The 19,690-nt window shown below is 38.3% G+C and overlaps 1 protein-coding gene across 2 annotated transcripts in view; it reads right to left on the reverse strand.

The window, feature by feature from the left end:
- KCNIP4 (potassium voltage-gated channel interacting protein 4) overlaps positions 1-10,803 on the reverse strand; it is a 444,218-nt gene extending 433,415 nt beyond the window's left edge. The window contains exon 1 of one of the 2 annotated variants that reach the window (XM_084518860.1): positions 10,656-10,803. In XM_084518860.1, the coding sequence (XP_084374986.1) occupies positions 10,656-10,716 (61 nt within the window). In that variant the 5' untranslated portion in view covers positions 10,717-10,803. The remainder of the gene's footprint in view (positions 1-10,655) is intronic. The other variant, XM_084518867.1, reaches the window with a different exon arrangement.
- Positions 10,804-19,690: the final 8,887 nt, after the last annotated feature.

Raw genomic sequence — 19,690 nt, forward strand, 5'->3', positions numbered from 1 at the left:
AGGTGCATTTAATCAATATGCCCACTCTTGGAACACAATGTGTTGTTTTAGTGTTGTTCCAACAAGAAGTTGGCATTAGTTCATGTAATTAACTGTATGTTTACTATTGAATACACATTCCTTCTAAGACTATATCTGCAAAACGGACAATCTACCATCTATACAAGCAGCATTGTTAAGTTGCCACTCACCAAATAAGAGTTTGACAATGCCATCAACTTTTTGCTGTTGTTTTCAATGAGGAATTAGCCTCTTAACTGACAGCTGTTTCTGCACATATTCTTCATGATGCAGCATGTTGGAAAACACATCATTTGTGTTATGGGTTCTTGAAAGGCTTTTTTGTGTGTTTTCCCTTCTTCTGAATTCTTTAATTAAAAATGTCTTAACAGGTTGTCATTCTAGTAGTAATTTAAAGTGCTGTTGATAAAACACTTCTTAATAAGATGTTAGAAATATACTGACACCTTTCAGATAGCTTTACTTTCCATTCTGAACAGGTCAAAATGTTTTTGCTTTTGTATTTATAAATATATGGAGTAGCTTTTGAAACCTGGTAAATTAAAACATACAGTTAAATTATTTTTAATTCCTTTTTTTTTTTTTTTTTAAACATCATGAGCTCTTATCTGAATAACACCCATATCTTCACGAAGGAAAAAAGTCACTGATTTTTAAGAAGTCTGTGATGACTCAAAGACTTTATAAAGATTGCTTCTTGTTTCTAAGTCTGAAATATAGAACTGTTTTATTCTATTTTAGTAACAGAAAATTAGCTGAATGCAAAAAAAAAAAAAAAAAGAAGAAGCGCAGCGGAGGCAAATATTGTTACAGGTCTACATAATGCCTAAATGTTCTACAACCTTGCAAGCTAATTAAGCAAGGTATTTTAACATGCATCTGTATGATTTTAAGTCTCACTAGCTTATGCGTTTAAAAAAGGTTTAAAGTACTAGGCGGAAAGTTTGATAGCAGGTGTGCCATGTAAAGAGCCATGTCACCATATACCCTCAGTTGCATGTGTTCCTTCCTCCCCTTAACCTCATCATATTTTTCCTCCTGACTACTGGAATTCAGTTTTATAAAACTTGAGTAGAAACCTACCAGTTCACTGAAATTCAGTTTTATAAAACTTGAGTAGAAACCTACCAGTTCACTGAAGACATCACATATTCTCCTCTCCCTTGACTGACAATCAAACAAATCTGAAAGAACCATGTAACATCTAAACATCATCAGACAGGTATAAGATTACACAAGAGCTCTTTTGGCTGAGGGGTTCATGTGCCCCTTCCAAGTGGCAACAAAACAGAGGCAGAGCAGAGAGACATTGCTTGAACTACTCGGAGGTTCTGTCTTCTCCTGCAAAGGGGATATTCACCACCACGTAATGAAAGGACAAAACCCATGACTGTTTACAAAATCCCTACAGATATTTGACCTCCTCTTTCCCCAATGCCCAGGTAGCGAAAGAAGTGTGCAGTCCTACAGAAATGGACTGAAAGCAATGGCTTTGAAGAAAAACAATCAAGTGGGTTCATAGGTCCTAGCCACAGTTCACTCATTTACCCAACTCTGGACAATAGCCTGGGAAGACAATTGCACAATATGACGTATTCAAAAAAGCAACAGAGGTCAAAAACAAAAACAAACAAAAAACCCCCCCACAATCATTACCATCAACACAAAGATCAAAGAACATAGCTAATAAATACTGTATGTTACCAATCCAGTAGCATGAAGACCTCTGTATCTTAATCACACCTGCAAGTTGTGAGAGAAAGTTTATTTTTTTTTTTTCCTCTTTTCCTTCTTTAGGCATCTTAGATGCTGGTAGACAGCATACGCTGGCTGTGCACCTAAGAGCCAGTGCATGCATGTATTCAATTACAGCATCTTTTCAAAAATAACAATGAACTTCATTATATACTTGTTTCGCTTCCCAGCAGGTAGATGCTGCCAGCACACAATACTCTGGAGAAACAGTCTAGATTTATCCGCAATAGACAGCATTACTACATGTGATACTTTTTATAACACTGCATCTCAGAACAAAATCTGGCAACCTCAGATGCCCACATATCAACATGGAAAAGGAAATATAGAAAGAATATAAAGAATTAGACATATAGGGTACCATTCCCTTACTGAACAGTGGAATATACATCACTAGTCAGAATTATAAAGGACATCTGGGGATCATCTGACAGGAATACTGTTAAAACTCAAGACCTATGGAGATCCGAGAAAACACCTTAATGCTGTATTGTTACCAGCATTCAGTAATGCAAAATATGATTCTATCACAGGATCTACTTGATATGCATCTCCTATATTGTTTCAAAAGAGTATTCTTTAAGGATTTTTCCCCATCTATTTTAGATAAACCCTTATCGCTTATCTCCAGTGAAAGAGAACAAAACAACAGATCCCACAATCAGCTTGCTCAGATACCACCAAAGCCACACACACGTAAGAAGGTATTTCTGGATCTTTTTTCTCTCCTTTCTTTTACCTGCTCAGGACTGGAGACCCACAGCCCAGCCTGTCACTATCCCTTGTGCCCACATGTGCAGCACATGCACAGCGCATCCGTCTGTGGTACTCAGGCTCTACATGCAGGGGCTCAACCCGACCCATCCTGATGCTTCCAGCCCAAAAGGGTTGGTATAACATACCTTGACATGCTCTGAAACAAACCACCTCAAAAAAAAGTCAGTCCTTTCTAGGATGTTCTTTGAGACCATGAGCAGTAGTGCTCACACCAAAAGAACTAGTTCAGTTATTTGGAAACTGTGATCATACTTTGTTAAATTATGCTACTTAGCCTATTTACAGACTCTTCTACATACTATAATATTCAAAATCTTCTTGTTCAGTTGCAGCGACACTTGTATTTGACAGTGCAACTTTCAGAAGGTCATAATTTTAATTGCATGAGGCAAATGTCACATTCAAAAAAAAAAAACACCTGCATCTTTCCTCCATTCTAACTTCCTGCATGCATTTAGGATGTTCTCCATTTAGTGCAGTTCTTTTTGTTGTATTTCGTTTAGCTCTTGTTTGGCACAATGTCACCTTCCAATATGTTTTTATTGTAACATATGTTGTAATATTGTTAAAAATTCTAAGAAAGTCAAATAACTATATTTAACTCTAAAATTCAGAATTACTTTAATTTTATAAATTTTTCCTTGGGTTCTTCAATACTGATTACACCAAACTGAATTTCTAAGTGGTAGGATACAGGATAATTTCTTTGTTAAAAAGCATTACCTGGAACTAAAACTCAAAGCAAAAAACTATAGAGGCAATACGAGCAAAGAAGATGACATAATGTTATACTGCAACTTTTTAAATTACTTTTTAAAGTAATTAAAGACTATGTTTTGGTGCACAAACAACAAAATAAAAAAAATAAAATCTATACCCAGGGATATTTGTCAATATTGCAGCATCCACGTCTGCAGTGACTCAATGATTTCATCTGAATCATATTGCTTCTGCTCTATTTAATAAAACCATTCAAGGATTTGGAAATCAATTGGTACAGATTACCAGAACCATTTCTGTGAGAACATACAGAAAGTCAAATTTCTTGCAAGAAACAATTTAGGGATCTGACCCAAGCTGTCCTCAACTAGCACAGCATGAGCATCATTAGCTTCAATGTTTCCTACTGTAGTCCTTTTATACAGCAGGGAAAAGTAGCCTGAATGCAACATATTACTGTGATGCCCAGACAGCGAATGCACCTTTTGGCAGCATTAGCCAGGTAGTACAAATTAGGGAAGCCCCCCAGCTATTGTGTCATTAAGAGACTAGAGAGCTAACGAAAGGGTGCTTAGACATGCTGTTCAGTTTACTGTTAAGCACGTAGACAAGTGATTCAGTAGGAGGTTTTGGTCATTTGACTTTATTTCAGGATATACTAGAGCTATAAAGCTTTTAATTACCACTAAGTATTTCCAGCACAGCTGTTTCCTTCCTTTACGTGCAATCATGTAATCTTGATCTGTGTTTCAGTTCCAGGTTTAGTGTTCTGATTTACACAAACATTAGGGCCCAAATCCTTATTCACTGCAATTATTCCCACTGGTATCAAAGGATATATAGGTATAGTAAGGAGACGCAAATGAGTTACTGTGCTGACATGCTCTTCTGGTTGTTTTCACTTCGGGCAAGAATAAATGACTTTAAAAGAACAAAAACAGCACACCATACTGTGACAAATCAGAGCCATCATAATGTTTTATGGCTATTGCTTAAAATTCTAATAAATCCTAAATGTTTCTTCTGGATTATAAGCAAAAGCAAACTAATTCAAAAATAAGAAAAAGATTTGTTGCACTAAGACCTCATGACTAAAGTAACATTCATAAAAAATCTCTGCTGGAAAGACAACTGAAAATTGAAAGAACAAGACAATGTATCAGTAAAATGGCCCTTTTTTCCTATCATTAAAATAGCAAACACTTTCCTACTGACAGGATGAAATAAAGCAACCACCTTGCAGTCTATGTCTTAGGACGTTTAGAGCCTTTAATTTTGTCTAACCATTTCTATGCTGTCACCACTTAGTCATTTTGTGGCATGCTGATGTAGCGGGCTAGAGAGTGCTAGACCCTTCGTGGTGCTCAGGGAAGCTTCTGCGTTTACATTTTCTTTGGTGAAAATACCTGGCCTACAAATAGAAATATTTTCTCCTGTAATAAAATCCAAACATTGAATTGTGAAGCATTGTTCTTAACAGGTCAAGACATTTATAGTTAAAAATTCCCTATTATCATGCCCTGCACCTGTAGTTCATTTCTCCAGTGGACACACAAGCATCTACGACTTTCATTCCACTGTCTGTGTCACTGCAGCATAAATTCCTTTAGAGGTACAGTTTATAGCTGTGATTCCCTGTTGTATGTTTTTAAGTTGTTTTATAGGTGAGAAAGAATACAAAAGAAAAGTAACGCTATATTTATTTCAGACTTCTGACAGAAAGCTAGCTCCTTTTAATACCATATTAAGTCTCTGCTAGTCTGCCAGAAATAAAACACAGTATGTGTTCAGATATACAGCTTTTATTCTGTGTTTGGGTTTATTCTTAGAGGTGAATGGATTTGCAATATTTTTCAATCCAACCACATATTTTAAACTGCTGCCAATTTATTTTTTTTACAGACCTTTCAGAATCATAGCAGCAAGGCTGGAGCCCTACCTCCTCTGCCACATGCATGAAGGCAGTAACACCAAACTCATCTGCCCTGGAGAGAGTGAGAATGGGGAAAAAAATCAGCTATATGAGCCCATGACACAAGTCTCCTGCAATACAATTACAAAATAATAATTAAGAACATCACAAAATAATTTGACTCTCTGCCTTCCATAGTTCAACAGACAAATATATACATACACACACACACACATTACGTATGCTTTCACTTCTCTTCCACATTGTGCCTGGTGTAACCAGTGAGAAACCTGGGCCAAATGCTGCCTAGCCAGCCAAGCAATAGCAAGCAAAGATCATGGAAAACAGGATTCTGAATAGACAACTACTATCAAAATTTTAACACTTATGTCAACCTTTTGTCCCTTCAGTTTTGAGACAACAACACATTATAGTCCAAGCCAAACCAGAGATACAATATCCAAACAAGCCCATTAACTTCATCAGTACTATCTCCAGCTGTGCTGCCATGACACACTCACAAGAAAGAAGGTCTTTATACCTGTGACCCTTACTTCCCAGAATAGGCCCAAACCTATTAATTAAAGGATTTTATTTATTAGCACACACCACTTGATTCAGACTGTATTGACTACAACTACTGGGGAAAAAAAAAAAGGATTTGGCTCCTGGCCCGGTGCACAACCTCATGCCAATATTTTCTCTCTCATCTCAAATAGGAGTAATGGCCTCTGCTAATAGCAGACAATAAATGACCAGGATTCATTTGGCAAGCAAGGTTTCCCATACAGACTATTTCAGTGCTCTGTACACTTGCAAGAAAGGACAAGCAGAATTTGGGGGAGAAGGATAGTAGGGCTGGCTGGCAAGAATGCAGATATCTATGAAACAGTGAAGCAATCAGGCATTGTGGTATTTTTAGATACTTTCTTTTTCAAGTGCCAAAGATTCTGAATAAATCACAATGGCAAACAGGATGGCTGAGATGGGATAGATTACAGCTGAACAGTGCGCAGATCAAATATTCAGCTCCAACCCAAAGCATGAGTCCTAAGTGCATATCTGATACACAGTGAAAGCTTTCCATGACACAAGCCATCTACTTCTCTAACGGCTACATTAACTGCTAGACCCTGCATCTGCCTCTATATATTTCATAAAGTCTAAAAACACCTGGAGTCAGTTCTCTAAACTCTATATACCTGAAACTTGTCCAGACATTTGGTTATTTGTATCAACTCTCCTATCGTGGTTAGTAACTTTGAAACACACAGAATAATGGAAAGTATATTTTCTGCAAAACCTATAAAATTGGTACTGGTGGAAGGCCAAAGCATTTTTGGCATTCATATCAGTTATGGCTCTCAATACGAGAATTTTGCATATAATCACTGCTTCATGTGCTCACTGAATGCAGGAACTGGAGATGGAGGCAAAGACCAAATTTTGTACAGAGGCTTACACTGCATTTAGGTCTCTCAAAATTTCAGTTATTTCCTCCATCCTGAAGGAGCAGAATACATTTTTATATTTTATATACACATTTTTATACTATATTTGTAAAGATACCTCCTGTATTAGATCAGGAGTCCATTTAATTTATTCCTTCCCTTGCATATTTGCCAATTTCACAGAACCACATGGAACTTGGAAGCAGCATTTCTGACTGTAGCTCCTATAAAGAGAACATATCTGTGTTACAGAGGGCTCAGGCACAGACAAGATCCACTGGATACAAGTGCACCAGGTAAAACAGACAGAAGATCTATTGTATTGAAGATGACACAAAGAGTGTTAAGGGACAGCTGATCATTAGTGGCCAAAGTGACACTTGACTCCCGACTGACAGCACTCCCTGTGGATGGAACTCCTAGACAACCCAAAGCTCTGATACATTTATTAGTGGAAGTTGCCTGGAAAGTCACCATCTGCTTTTAATCATGTTGGGTGAATCCCAACTTGGCTATGAAGGACTTGGTCCAGTATACACCTCATTATTCCCATGCCACTCAATAGAGTACACTTTTCTTTAATATCGGTTGTACCTGAAGTGGTATAAGAAACTGCTTTTTATTCCCTCCCTCCCACCTTTTTTCTTGTCATTGTCTTCCAGTGCATTTTTTCCTCACTTTCGTCATTTTTCTTGCCATTGCTTCTCCTAAATTGTTATATTTAACTTTTCCCTTGTGTAGTTTCTTGTCCTTCTGTTACGGCTTCCTTTGTCTTCTAAGAATGCCTCAAGCAACGAGAGCAAACCATTCATTAAAATCAAAAGTGAACGCTATCGTGCAAGGATCTCTCAGAGGTATGGCAGCGAATACCAAACTAAGAAAACTTCAAGTTGGATAAACACCTTTCAATAGTACTAGTTGTTCTGTCTTCTGCACATAGCGTAGAAATGACAGCCTCTTTTCTGGCATACAGAATTTGATATTGCCCTGTCTAGCCACAGAGAAAGCTTCAAAACTTGTCATAAATTTACTTCACAGCTTTTGTCAAGATTTCTATTGTTTGAACGAGGAAGGGCATACTGGTCAGCACAATTCCCATTTTGAATTTATGATACTGTAAAGCAAGCAGTGCATACAAAGTGCCTCATTCATATTAGTCTACCCCACACCTAGACATTCAACCCGCAGGACACCTTTTGGTTAAACTTACTCATGCAGGTAGCCATGTAAACTTTTTCTAATAATCTCCCTCTGCTCTTCTGGTTTTCCCAAGACCCTTCATTGCCTTTACCCAGTAGCATACAAGTTTTGGCTATCCGTAGTACAAACACAACTTCCCCACAGATAAGACATTGATAAAGACTGTTTCATGGGGCAGAGGGATGAAACAGTTCATCTTTACAAAGGCTGAGTATTTCAGAGAGGAAGCATTTTGCTACTCAGCAACTCCCAGTGGTGCTGCAGCCGACGCTAGCTTGAATGTAAAAGATGTCCTCCAAGTTGCAATACAGTAAATGTAAGGGGAAGAGTGGCCAAAGGGCATCATTACTCATTTAAAGGTACAAAGTGGTTCCTTTGTTGCTAATAATTTTTATAACTTCAGCTGCTTGTATATTGCTTGGGCTTTATTTCAAAAAATGAAATGATAGAACAACTGCACTTCTTTCTGGTGGTTTCATTTACTAAGCCTCATGCCCTACCATCAAACCCCTACAATAATTCTACTGCAGACATTACCATTTAAAAAATAAGTAACATTTTAAATATTGCTTGTATTTGAAGAGAAATAGTGATAATAAATCTACTGAATACTCCTTATTAAATAACCAACAAATGCATTCCAAAATGCTGATGGCCCTGGAAGGGAAAAAAATAGACAAGAAAAGGGTGAAAAGAGAAGTTCAGATCAAAAAGGAACAAAATTTTGAGACTATGAACATGTGTGTGCTCTGTCATATAAAGAGGAAGCCCAGAGCAGTGAAGCTGGACACTGACTTTAACAAAAATCAAGCTAGTGATGAGATATAAGTTGAGGGGTGATCTCAGGTATGTCACTCTAAGAAAAGGGGGTATTTGCTTTTAGCTCTGTCATTTTTATTATGCCAGAAGTGGAAAAAATAAAGAAAACTTATTTCTGAGAGATGCTTTTCCTACAGTAACTCATGTTTCAGTTAGATTTTGTTTTCTTACTTTAAAACAGTGCAAAAGTGTATCTTAGCTTTGACCATTAAAAGCTTAATATGAATTAAATCCTTCCTTAATTTCTAAAAATGACAAGACATACATATCAAGAGAACCAAAATGAAACACGTGCATACTATACAGCTCAACAGAAAACATTTTCTATAAAAACAGCACCTTGATATATCACATCATTTGTATAGCATGGTTTCAGATAATAATTTCCTAATTTACATTATGTTTTCTTTCCCATTACTGCTAACCATATCTGTAAGATGAAACATTAAGTTGCAAACTTTCTTTATTCTTTAACACCTACAGTAACAGCCCATATACCAAATTATGCCTGTGCAAATCCACTGCATCTGAATGCACCTGAGCTGTGTTTTCCCTGAACAGTCCTGCTGGGTGGTTGTACAGGTGTAGCTAAGAGCCTGCCTGGTGTTTGACAGTGATGTTGTATGTGTTAAGGGAAAAGAGACTGACTTTCTGCTATCTAACAGAAAATAACTGTAAGGCTGACAGTGGTATGTAGAGGAAAACATCTGAATTGTAACTCTGGGGCTGAGATCTGAAAAGCAGGGAGAAGTATCACAACATCACTTCGATAGCTGAGCCCCTTGCTGGAATAACCATAGTGTATTTTTCTGAACCTTTAAAGAAATGCAAAGCCATTCTAACAGTTGAGCCGATAACCTAAAATTAACTGCATACACACTTGCAGAAGTTCCCTATCCCCAAAGAAAGTGATCTAGTATCCTGCATAAAAGGCTACAATCCCTAACAAATGAGAAAAGCTGGGACACTAAGAGAGAAAACCGAGTGTAATCCAACAGAGGGCACGTGGCTCTGAGCCTCCACTGGCAAGCAGAAAGACTACTTTGAAACATCAGAAAACAGCAAAGAGTGGGACTCCACTGCACCTTTCAAAAACTTCACGACAAGACTGTTGATCTACACTGGCATTGCACAGTTTATGAGAAATCCAGCAACACAGAAGCAAATATGAAACATTTTCCCATCTTTTCTTTTTAGAGAGCAACTTTCCCCTATTTTTGACTGGCTATTTTGCAAAGTTTTTCAGCTAACTCTCCAACCTTCCTCTGCTTTACCACCTTACCTTGAACAGCACACCTTCCTCAGCAACAGCATGTTACACACATCACACCCACACAGCTTCATTTCTAAATAAACCTGTTTCCTACACATGCTGGGAGAAAACTCCAGCACCCTGGCAGTGACGGACCACAAAGCATGCTGTTCTCCTCCCTAAGGCACAAGTTATTTTGTAACCGCCCTCAAGTGAGTGCAGACCTCAAATTGCAGTACAGAGAAGGAAGAGGCAGCAGGTATCCTTTGGCTTAGAACGAGCTGGTCTCCATCAGGTAGTTATGCAAGGAGACCAAAGCAGGGAGGTGTGAGTGGGACTGACCAAAATTACCTCCTGGGAGTTAGCACCAGAGAGGACGAGAGGTTCGTACCCAGCCCCAGATCATTTCAGCGAAGGCAAAAGTACCAGTTGGGTCACAGCAGGCACCTTACGGCGGGCTTTGCGAAGCGCTGACCGTTTCCCAGCCCCAGATCCCAGGCACGAAGCATTTGCTCACCGTCCCCGCAGGCACACACACATTTTTCCAAGACACCCCCATGCAAGCAGGCAGCTCCCCCCTCCCAGCCCCACGCCAAGTTGCGAGACTTGCTGCTGAAAGCTGTAACCCCAAAATAACTACGAGGGGAAAAATAAAAAATAAAAATTAAAAAATAAAAAAAATAAAAATAAAAATAAATAAATTAAAAAAAAAAAAAATCCTCGCGCCCCCATGCTGCTCCCGTCCTACCGCCTGTGGAGCTGGCCTCCTCCAGCTGCGCCGAGATGCTCTCCACCCTCCTCACGTTCATGCTGGGAGCCGCGGCGGGGCCGCGGGAGCCGGAGCGGGGCGGAACGGGGCCAGGGGGCGGTGGAGCGGAGCGGGATCGGGATCAGGATCGGGAGCGGGATCGGGGCCCCGCCTCGGCGGTGGCGGCGCCTCCCCCGCCACCCGCGGCGGCGCGGCACGGGGCGGGCCACGGCGTGGGGCTGTGGAGCGGCCCCGGGGGGGACCTGTCCCGGTGCGGTGCCCGCCGGGCAGGGGAGCCGGAGCGTGGCTCCCTGCCCTGCCCGGGCTCCGCGGGGTGGGAGGCGGCGCCCGCAGCCCGAGCAGGGCGGGCCTGGCAGCGGGGAAAGCCCCGAGGGAGAGCCCGCGAGGGCCGGGCAGGGCCGTGCCCGCCGCCCTGCGGCTTCACACAGGTGGTTCCTGCAGCACCTGTCCCGCCCCGCCTCGGTGCCCCGGGCACTGGCGGCACCGAGCCCTCAAATAATGGAGCTCATCCGAGTTGCGCTCCATGAGCACCTGCCTCTGAGGGGTTAGCAGGGTCTGGGGGGATCACAGCGTTGCTGCTGCCCACGGGTGCTTGGTGGAAAAGCTCCCTGGGGGCCACTAGCTCAGAGCTGAAAGAACAAACCCGTAGCGCGTCAAATCCTTTCCTTGTTTACTAAATGCTGTATTTGGCCAAATTACGATCGGTTGTGCCATAGGATATGAAACGTAGGAGGCAGCGTATGGAGCATAGAAGTAACACCTGACAGAAGTGGCTCGTTTGGCACTTTGAACAGCTCTAGGAGAAATTCAGGCAATTCCACTAAATTAAGGTCCCAAATCTTTCCCTGGAAAGATTTGGCCATTGCACTTAAAGTAAAAGGGAAATGGCATTTAATAGTGCCTCTAATTTATAACGACCTTCCATGATCATTAGAAAATGCTTCCAACTATGGCAGCTCTTCCAGTTCATTTCTATACGGTTAACATTTTAATCTTCTTTACTACTACTTTTATTCTTACATGAATAATGCTTTGTTTTGGAAATCCCAGCTATTCATTTTGTGTGTACATTCCTCAACCATCATAATGATTTTTTCAAGGCAAATAAAGTTTACAGACTTGCTACCTAAAACTTTAAATATTATTTTGCTGTCTGATTTCATATTGTTTCTTGAACCAGAACTCTACTAATCAGATTCTTATCAGCTGAAGGATAAAGATGTATTTGCTACACCATGCTGCCAAGAAATGATTTATGAAAAGACTCCTACCTTCTTCTATTCCATAGGACAAACTTATGTCTGTTTTCACTCCAAAATGGTGGAATGACTGGGCAGACAGAGAGCTATATATAACATTAGCCAAGAACAACTCAGTGTTGAGTAGCTTCTGCCAAGTGATCTTTTCTGATAAAAATACACACATTGCTGCAGGTTTAGGAAAGACTGTGAAGAGTCAGGATTCAGAGTACTGTATTTGCTAAACACCATCAAAAGATTTTCATTCTATAAGGAGAATCCTCAGGTAGCCAGGATATGGCTCCCCTTCATGAGAGAAATTCAAAGGAGTGAGAAGAGAGACCAGGATTTGGTTTCATTATCAAGATTTGAGCTGGCTCACTATTGAGAAAGTAACCTACCAATAACTCTAATTCATCACAACTTTGCAAGAACCCTTGGTGTCATACATACATGCAGAGTGAAGCAATTCTGATTTATGGCTGTCACCTCCTTTTGCTCACGTTGCTGTACCCCAACGTTGTATCAAAACTCTGTGAGTTATGAAAACAATATAAATATACAGGAGCAGCTGGTCATAACAGTGAGCTAGGGAAAGAATGGAAGTAGTACATCAAAAACACCCTTGCAGTTGCCAGGTAAGATAGATATTTGTCTTGTGTCTTAGAAAGAATTACAGGTATGCAGCACAGCACACAATGTGAGCACTACAGCATCTACCGAGTTTGTACAGAGAAGGCAGTGTGTGTAACCTTTATGATCAATTGTGTCTGAAGGCAAAGAAAAAAGAAAGTGACCCAAATAAACTCAATGGTCTCCATCAATCTACATGCTTCTCCCAAGCTCATCTCCTTTATTTTTCTACTTGCTCTCTGTTTCCACCCACCTGCTCTTCATCTTCTGTTCTTCTTGATAAGCCTTGCTTAAAATTTGATCATTTTCCTTTGCCTATTTTTTTCCTTTTTGTTCTCTCATGATATAAAGACTTCTGTTGGAAGAAGCCATAGATTTTCCCAAACTTCCTTTTGAACTTTTCCAGTTCTTGGCTGTTCTTTCACCTTCTAAATACCAGTTTTCTTGTTTCACCACTACTGCCATTGAAATCCAAACAGCAGCATATTTACTACTTACTTACAAAGTAGGGGTACAGTACTAAAAATGAAAGTCTAGTTAAATATAACAGGGCAAAACCTCAGTCAATATAAATGAATATATTTTTCTGACTTCATAAGCTATAACAATAATAGAACCACGCAGATTTTCAACCACTGAGCATCTGGTTTAATTTTAACTAAATCTGAATTATGACAAAGGTTGGCAACAATTCCAAAATATAAAGATTAAATATGTGTAATTTTGATACTATATGTATGTAAATATATATATATATATACCTCAATGTGTTTGTTTTTGTTTTTTCCAAATTTTCTTTAAGGGGCAAATTCTTTATCATTTACCAAACCTGATTCAGTTTTCTCCAATTAGCATGTCAAGACCATATATCTGCTCTGTATAACATTCTGTAAAAATTGACATCAACTGTGATTTCATCCTTGCTATATAATTACATTTCAACATATAATTAAATTTCTATGAATATAGAGTTTCATTCTAGTTCTAGTTTCTGCTTTTCAAAATGTATAATTTCTTCCTTTCTTCCCAATTTATTTCAAATACTTATTTCAGAGCTAAATGCCAGTAATACTTTGCTCATATATTTAAGTGTACACATATATATTAAGATTTCTTCCAGTCACCTATGATAAAATTTTAATTTCTTCTTTTTGAAATCTTTGATGCAATTTCCACTTGATTTTTTTAATTAGAAGCTGAATCAGCATCTTTTTGTTAGCCTCAAATGTAAACTAATTGGAAAGACTTAACAAGACTATGATTCCAATGTCCAAATCAAGCTCAGATTTCCACAGCTGTTTAAAATATATAATACGTAGAATTAATCATCAAATCATGAAGCTAGACTAAGGATCAAGGAGTCATTTTCATCCAAAAGAGAAAATTAATCAAATAATCTTAGATGAATCAAGATTATTCATCGTTATTTCCAGTGGTAATATGTTCCTATTAGACAGGACCTGATTTTTTCCTACTTATTTGTGTAGATGAGAAAAGGCTTAGGCTCTGAAAGTGTATTGGAATATCCAAAGATTCAGTCCTTTCAGCCTCTTCTACTCCCCCACTGGTCTTGGGACATCTGCAAAGGGCTAACACAGTTAGTTCAGCAACCCAAATTGTATTTGCACTAAGGATCTGAATAATTTATAATTAAGCAGTTGAATAGAACCAATATAACCCCAAATGATTCAGTGCATCCACGTGCTGATGGCCTCCTGAGAAGCCATTTATTTTTGTAGTGCTTCCTCTGCTGGAGAATGGCCCTCCAGGTGGGGCCCTTTCTTGACTCTCAGAAGTTGTCAATTTGTCGTTCAGCTTATAGTGCATGTCACTTATGATATTTTTCAAAAAGATTAAAAATACAAAAATAAAAAACAAAAACAACTAAATCAGTTTGCCACTTACTTCTAGGATAAATACTCTTCCTCCTCCAAAAAGTAGTAAAATTCCATTTTGCTAGTTTTTATTCAGACATGAGAAAGACTGCTCTTTATGCTACAATAGAGTACTAAGAATATTTTTGCTCTGAGAAGTTTTTATCTATTTTTAGCTTATATTGCATAAGAATGCATCCTAGGGGAAAAAAAAAAATATATATATATATATATATATATATACACACACACACACACACATGTGCGTTCTAAATCAGAAAACACTACCTGTAATTTGGCCGTACTCAATTACAAGTGTCTATGATATAAATAATCTATCTAAGATGTTGCCTACACCTTTGAGAGTCATCTGGCACCCTGACTTAGGATGTGCGCTGTGTGTTGCTGGCAAGGTTTTGATAGGGAGTTGCAGGGCTGGTCTCAGGGGAAATTCAGGGGCTGCCAGTTCACTACACTGCTGAAGGGACTGAGGCTCATGGAGGACACACACCAGAACAAGTAGCCCCCTGAAGTACTGCAGCCCAAGGAGAAAATCCATGGAAATGGAAATGCAGCCCAAGGAGAAAATCCTCCAGCAGAGGAAATCCATAACAATGAAGAAATTATAGAAAAAATGTGAGAAACAAGGAGCAGCAGAGAGAAACCACTATACTCAGACCCCAGTATTGCCCTGCCCATTATCCATTCAGTGGAAAGTAACCTGTAGTAAAATCAAGGGAAAAAAAGTGTCTGGGGTGAATTTGACCCTAGAAAAGGGAGACAAAATGTGCTTTCCTCTACTATTTAAACAGGGTTTTTGTTGTTGTTGTTTGTTTGTTTCTGAATACCCAAATCAAGTAATTAAATATTTTTGTTGATTGTCAATAAATTAAGGTATCTCCCTGAGTTTGTTTTGCCCATTACAGTAACTGCTGAATGATTTTCCTGTCTTTACTTCAACCCACAAGTTTTCATCCTCTTGTTCTTGCCATTTTCTCCCCTGTGGAGGTAGGGAAGAGGGGTGAGCAAGCAGGTGTTTGGGGGCTTAGCTGCCAGCTGGGGCCAACCCAGCACAGGGGGGATATACTTGTCCAAAGTGCAAAATGAGATTGTAGGAATAGAAAAGGTATCACTATAAACAAGTTACACGTCCCTGAAACAGGGAAGCTTTTATATTTAAAAATTTTATATATTTATATTTATATATTTATTTTATATTTATATATTTAAAAAAATTATATTTATATTTCTTGTTAGCATCCACTCTTTCAGGAAGCATCAGTGCTTTCAGAAAAAGCAATCTTTAATCTTGCATATTTTGATTTTTGTGCTTATTAAACCTCAACCATGACACTTCATAAGTGCAGTGTATATCTCTACCCTTGCACAGGAAACATTGAGGAACAATGAAGTCCTGTCCTGGAACTTGACAAAAAAAATAGCTGTTATTATTCTACCTGGTTACTGAAAAGGTGAGAGGAAAGGGTGAGAACTTACTTTCCTTTAAATTCTTATTTTTCCTTGAAACCTTATTTTTTTGTATTAGCATTTTGTAATAAGTTCTCTAGGGGTCAGAAGCAATTCAATTTACCAGAAATGATTAAACAAGTCAGAATTAGTATGTGGTAACCAAAAAGAGAAGAGAAAACAATTATTTAACAGCCCTCCAATTTAAACTTTGTCTCCAGGTGTAAGTCTGTAAAGATGTGCTTTGACTTATTTGCTGGGGCTTTTAAAACAAAACTCAGGGAACTTGAGGCCCACCCTTCAGTCATTGTCAATGGAAAAAAAAAAAAAGAACTCTGGAATGCTAAGCTGTGGCATTTTTTTCTGCTGTTATATCTGTGTGTTGGCTTCACTGCAGTTTGCTGCAGGTGACTGGAGCTGCTCGGTTGTTGAGTGGTGGCATTTAGGTACTTTACCTTTGATTTGTGAGAGTCTTCTGTTTTTAAATCTATGTTTTAACTGTGATTCATGGTTTGTAATGGCCACACTGCAGATATTTTAGAAGAGAGTCATTACAAACTAATGCAAGGTTATATTTTTAAGAACTAATGTAATATTCAACACAGCTTTGATGTGCTGCTCATAGACTTCCTTGGCATAATCTGTATCACTTAATCTAAATTGCTATTGAATTGTTTGTTGTCATTATTAGACTGTCACTGAAGTTATTTCATTAGTAAACCTGAGTCAATATAATGTTTCATATTTACATAAAGTTCATGTAAAATAACAGCACTGTGGTTTTTAAGCACCTCATTCTTAGCCTGGCAGATTACAAAACATTTTATAAATAAAAGCATACCGGGAGCAGCTTCACCTGCTGCTGAAATGTAGCCAACTTCAGAGGACAGGCAGCTGAAAAACAGTACATTAGACAGGTGTAGGCTGAAGAAAAATATTGGCTAATTATACTGTAGCAAACCTGTGTTCTTGGGGGTGGGGGGAGGGAATTCCATACTTTTATATATATATATATATACATATATATATATATATATATATATATATATATATATATATATATATATATAAAATAGACCATGGGCTTTAAGATCTCATGTGAAATACCTGCTCACAGTAATCTGCACTGTGCTCAGAAGAGACAGAAAAAAGAAATGCCTAAACAAAAAACAGCAATAAAAACCCCAGAGCTGACCTGGCGTAGGACAATGCCCAGACTGAGCCAGTTTATGGCAGCATGATTTCTCAACACTTTTTCTGGCAGTTTTACATTCAGCTGTATGTTGGCTTCACATTGCTCTTTGTACTTCATTCTCAGCAGGTAATTCTGCACTCTGTTCCAGTAAACCCTTCTCCCACTCTATTCCTCCCTGTCCCTTCCCTCCATTTCCTTTCCCTTTCCTATTTACCTCACACGTCATTTCTTACCAAAAAAAACGAGTAACAGCTGAAAGGATAATGGCTTTTATGTTCAGCTAGTGGAGATCAGAGAGCAGTAGTGTTCTGTACAGCAAGCTACAGAATGTAACTGAATGCAGTGCTTCATATTTTCCATTTTTAAATCCAGATCCACAGAGTTGCCAGACTACAGGGTTTTAAGAACAAAAGTATACGGAGTCCTAGCTAATTCAAAAGCCATTATATGGAATATCAAACAATCATTAACAATATGAACTTAGCAAATTTCAGACTGTTTTAAAGCATTTTGATTCTTAAAATAGTTCCTCCTGGTAAGTCCAAGAGGGGATATAGTTGTTGTATAAATACATCAGGCAGGTAAAAACCAGTGAGGAAAAAAAAAAACAAAAACAAAAACACAAAACTATTTCAGCTAAAGGTCATTGTTGACACCAGAACAAATGGTACAATTTAGTATCTATACATTTAAGTTGTGTATGAAACAAAAGTTGCTAAGCATTAAAGCATTCACAAACTGGAACAGCCTTCCAAAATGAATGGGAGGAAAAGCAAAATAAATGTTTCAAGGCAGAGCTTGATAAGTCTGTGAATTATATGATATGATGTCTATGAAACAGAGAGCTGTATGATCATAAAGCATACATGTTTTCCTTTCCTTAACAAGAAAATCTCTTGAACATAATGCCAAATTCATAATACAGCATGGGAGAAAGGCTACAATACTTATTGCAGAGATTGCATAACAATCTATAATACCAGGAGCCTCTACAATAAACATTAATTCCGTTATGTAATATTCTGAAAACTTGCAGGACATGATAACATAACAGGCTTTCATACTTAAATGGCTGTGACAAGGAAGACAGCAATCAATTGTTCTCTGAGGTCAGAGGCAGAGAGTCATAGGAGAAAGGGACTTAGTTTGCAACAAAAAAAGTAGTTAAAATTTAGGGGAAATTTTCTAACTTCTAAGATTAAGTCAAATATTAGATCAATTTTCTGAAGAGGTTGGTGGAATTTCCATCATTAAAGAGCTTGTTTTAGCTGCCATGGAGATGACCTGCTGAAGAAAATCTAGAGCTTTTGATTGTGTCACAGCCTAGCATTATGACAGACCTTGATGGATTTCTGTCTATATATACCTCTATGATTCTCCAGTTAAAAGAATAGTACCTGATTGAACTGAGAAGGGAATTTAGCCAGCAGTGCCCCTACCTTGTCAGCTCACCATCCCTATTTCTCCCATAGAAAAGGAGAAAACAATCCAGGTGCCCCTAGATTGTTTGGATTTTATTCTATAAAAATAGAGGTGTATTTCCTGATTTTTTTTTAAAGATGCTTTGTTTCTTAATTTGCATACCTAAGTATTCTGTTGTCATGGAAATCTCTTCCCTGAAGTCCTTGAAGACCAGTTCTCTTGCTTCAATTCTGTTTCAAATTTTCTGCATCATCAACTAATTTTTATTCTTACTTCCAAGTTTCCCATATATCAACTTGTTACACCTAAATGACAGTCTTACCATCTCTCAGGCCAAAACCTCACACTGTTTGGCCATAAGAATAGAAGTTTCACTTTAGACAAGTGTATTAAGTCTAATACAATGCCATTTGCTGACTAAAATGAATTGATATTTTTAATTCTTTCAGTAAAAGAGCAACCATGTTGATAAGGGTTTGGCAGCTCAGCAAACAAGCAAGAAGTCACAGTAATTAGAAATGATAGAAGGGATATAGCTGTAATAAAATTCAGGTAGAATTGTTTGAGTAGCCACAGTACAAATATCTTACCTATGCCCATCTTCTTATATTGGTTGAAGACTGTAGTCTCACAATCTGTCCTGAAAGCTGAAATACTTGATTAACGCAAATAAATAAATAAATAAATAATCATATCAGCTTTTCTTCCCTATAAATGCCAACCTGTACATCTCTTACTTTTCACCAATTGCAGCCCAGATAGGTTCAGATTTTTCAGTGATCACAGATGTAAATACTGAAGGGATTTAGTAAGGTCAGGCTTTCATGAGTAAAAATGGCATTACACCATTGGCTATTACAAGAAATCTGGAAACAAATACCGTCTTTCACAGCAGAAACATATGCATAATATGCTTTGGGAAAAAAAAAAAAAAAAAAAGTTTGAAGCAGTCCACCAAAATAACAAGCTTTGGTCACTAACTACCTGGAGGGATTTTAGAATTTGGTCCACGCAGAGCTCATTTTATGGTCAATGAAAGTTCTACATCAGAATGAAATAATTTTAGTCTCTGAGCATATGACAAAAGGTGCACTTGCAACTTAATGATCAAGAAGCTGCCAAGGCCAACCTTCCAGCCAATGATCAGATACGTCCTCAATGAAAAATGCCAGAATGTATCTGCCT

Source organism: Aythya ferina, assembly GCF_964211825.1.
Source record: "Aythya ferina genome assembly, chromosome: 4".
In the NCBI taxonomy this organism is placed as follows: domain Eukaryota; kingdom Metazoa; phylum Chordata; class Aves; order Anseriformes; family Anatidae; genus Aythya; species Aythya ferina.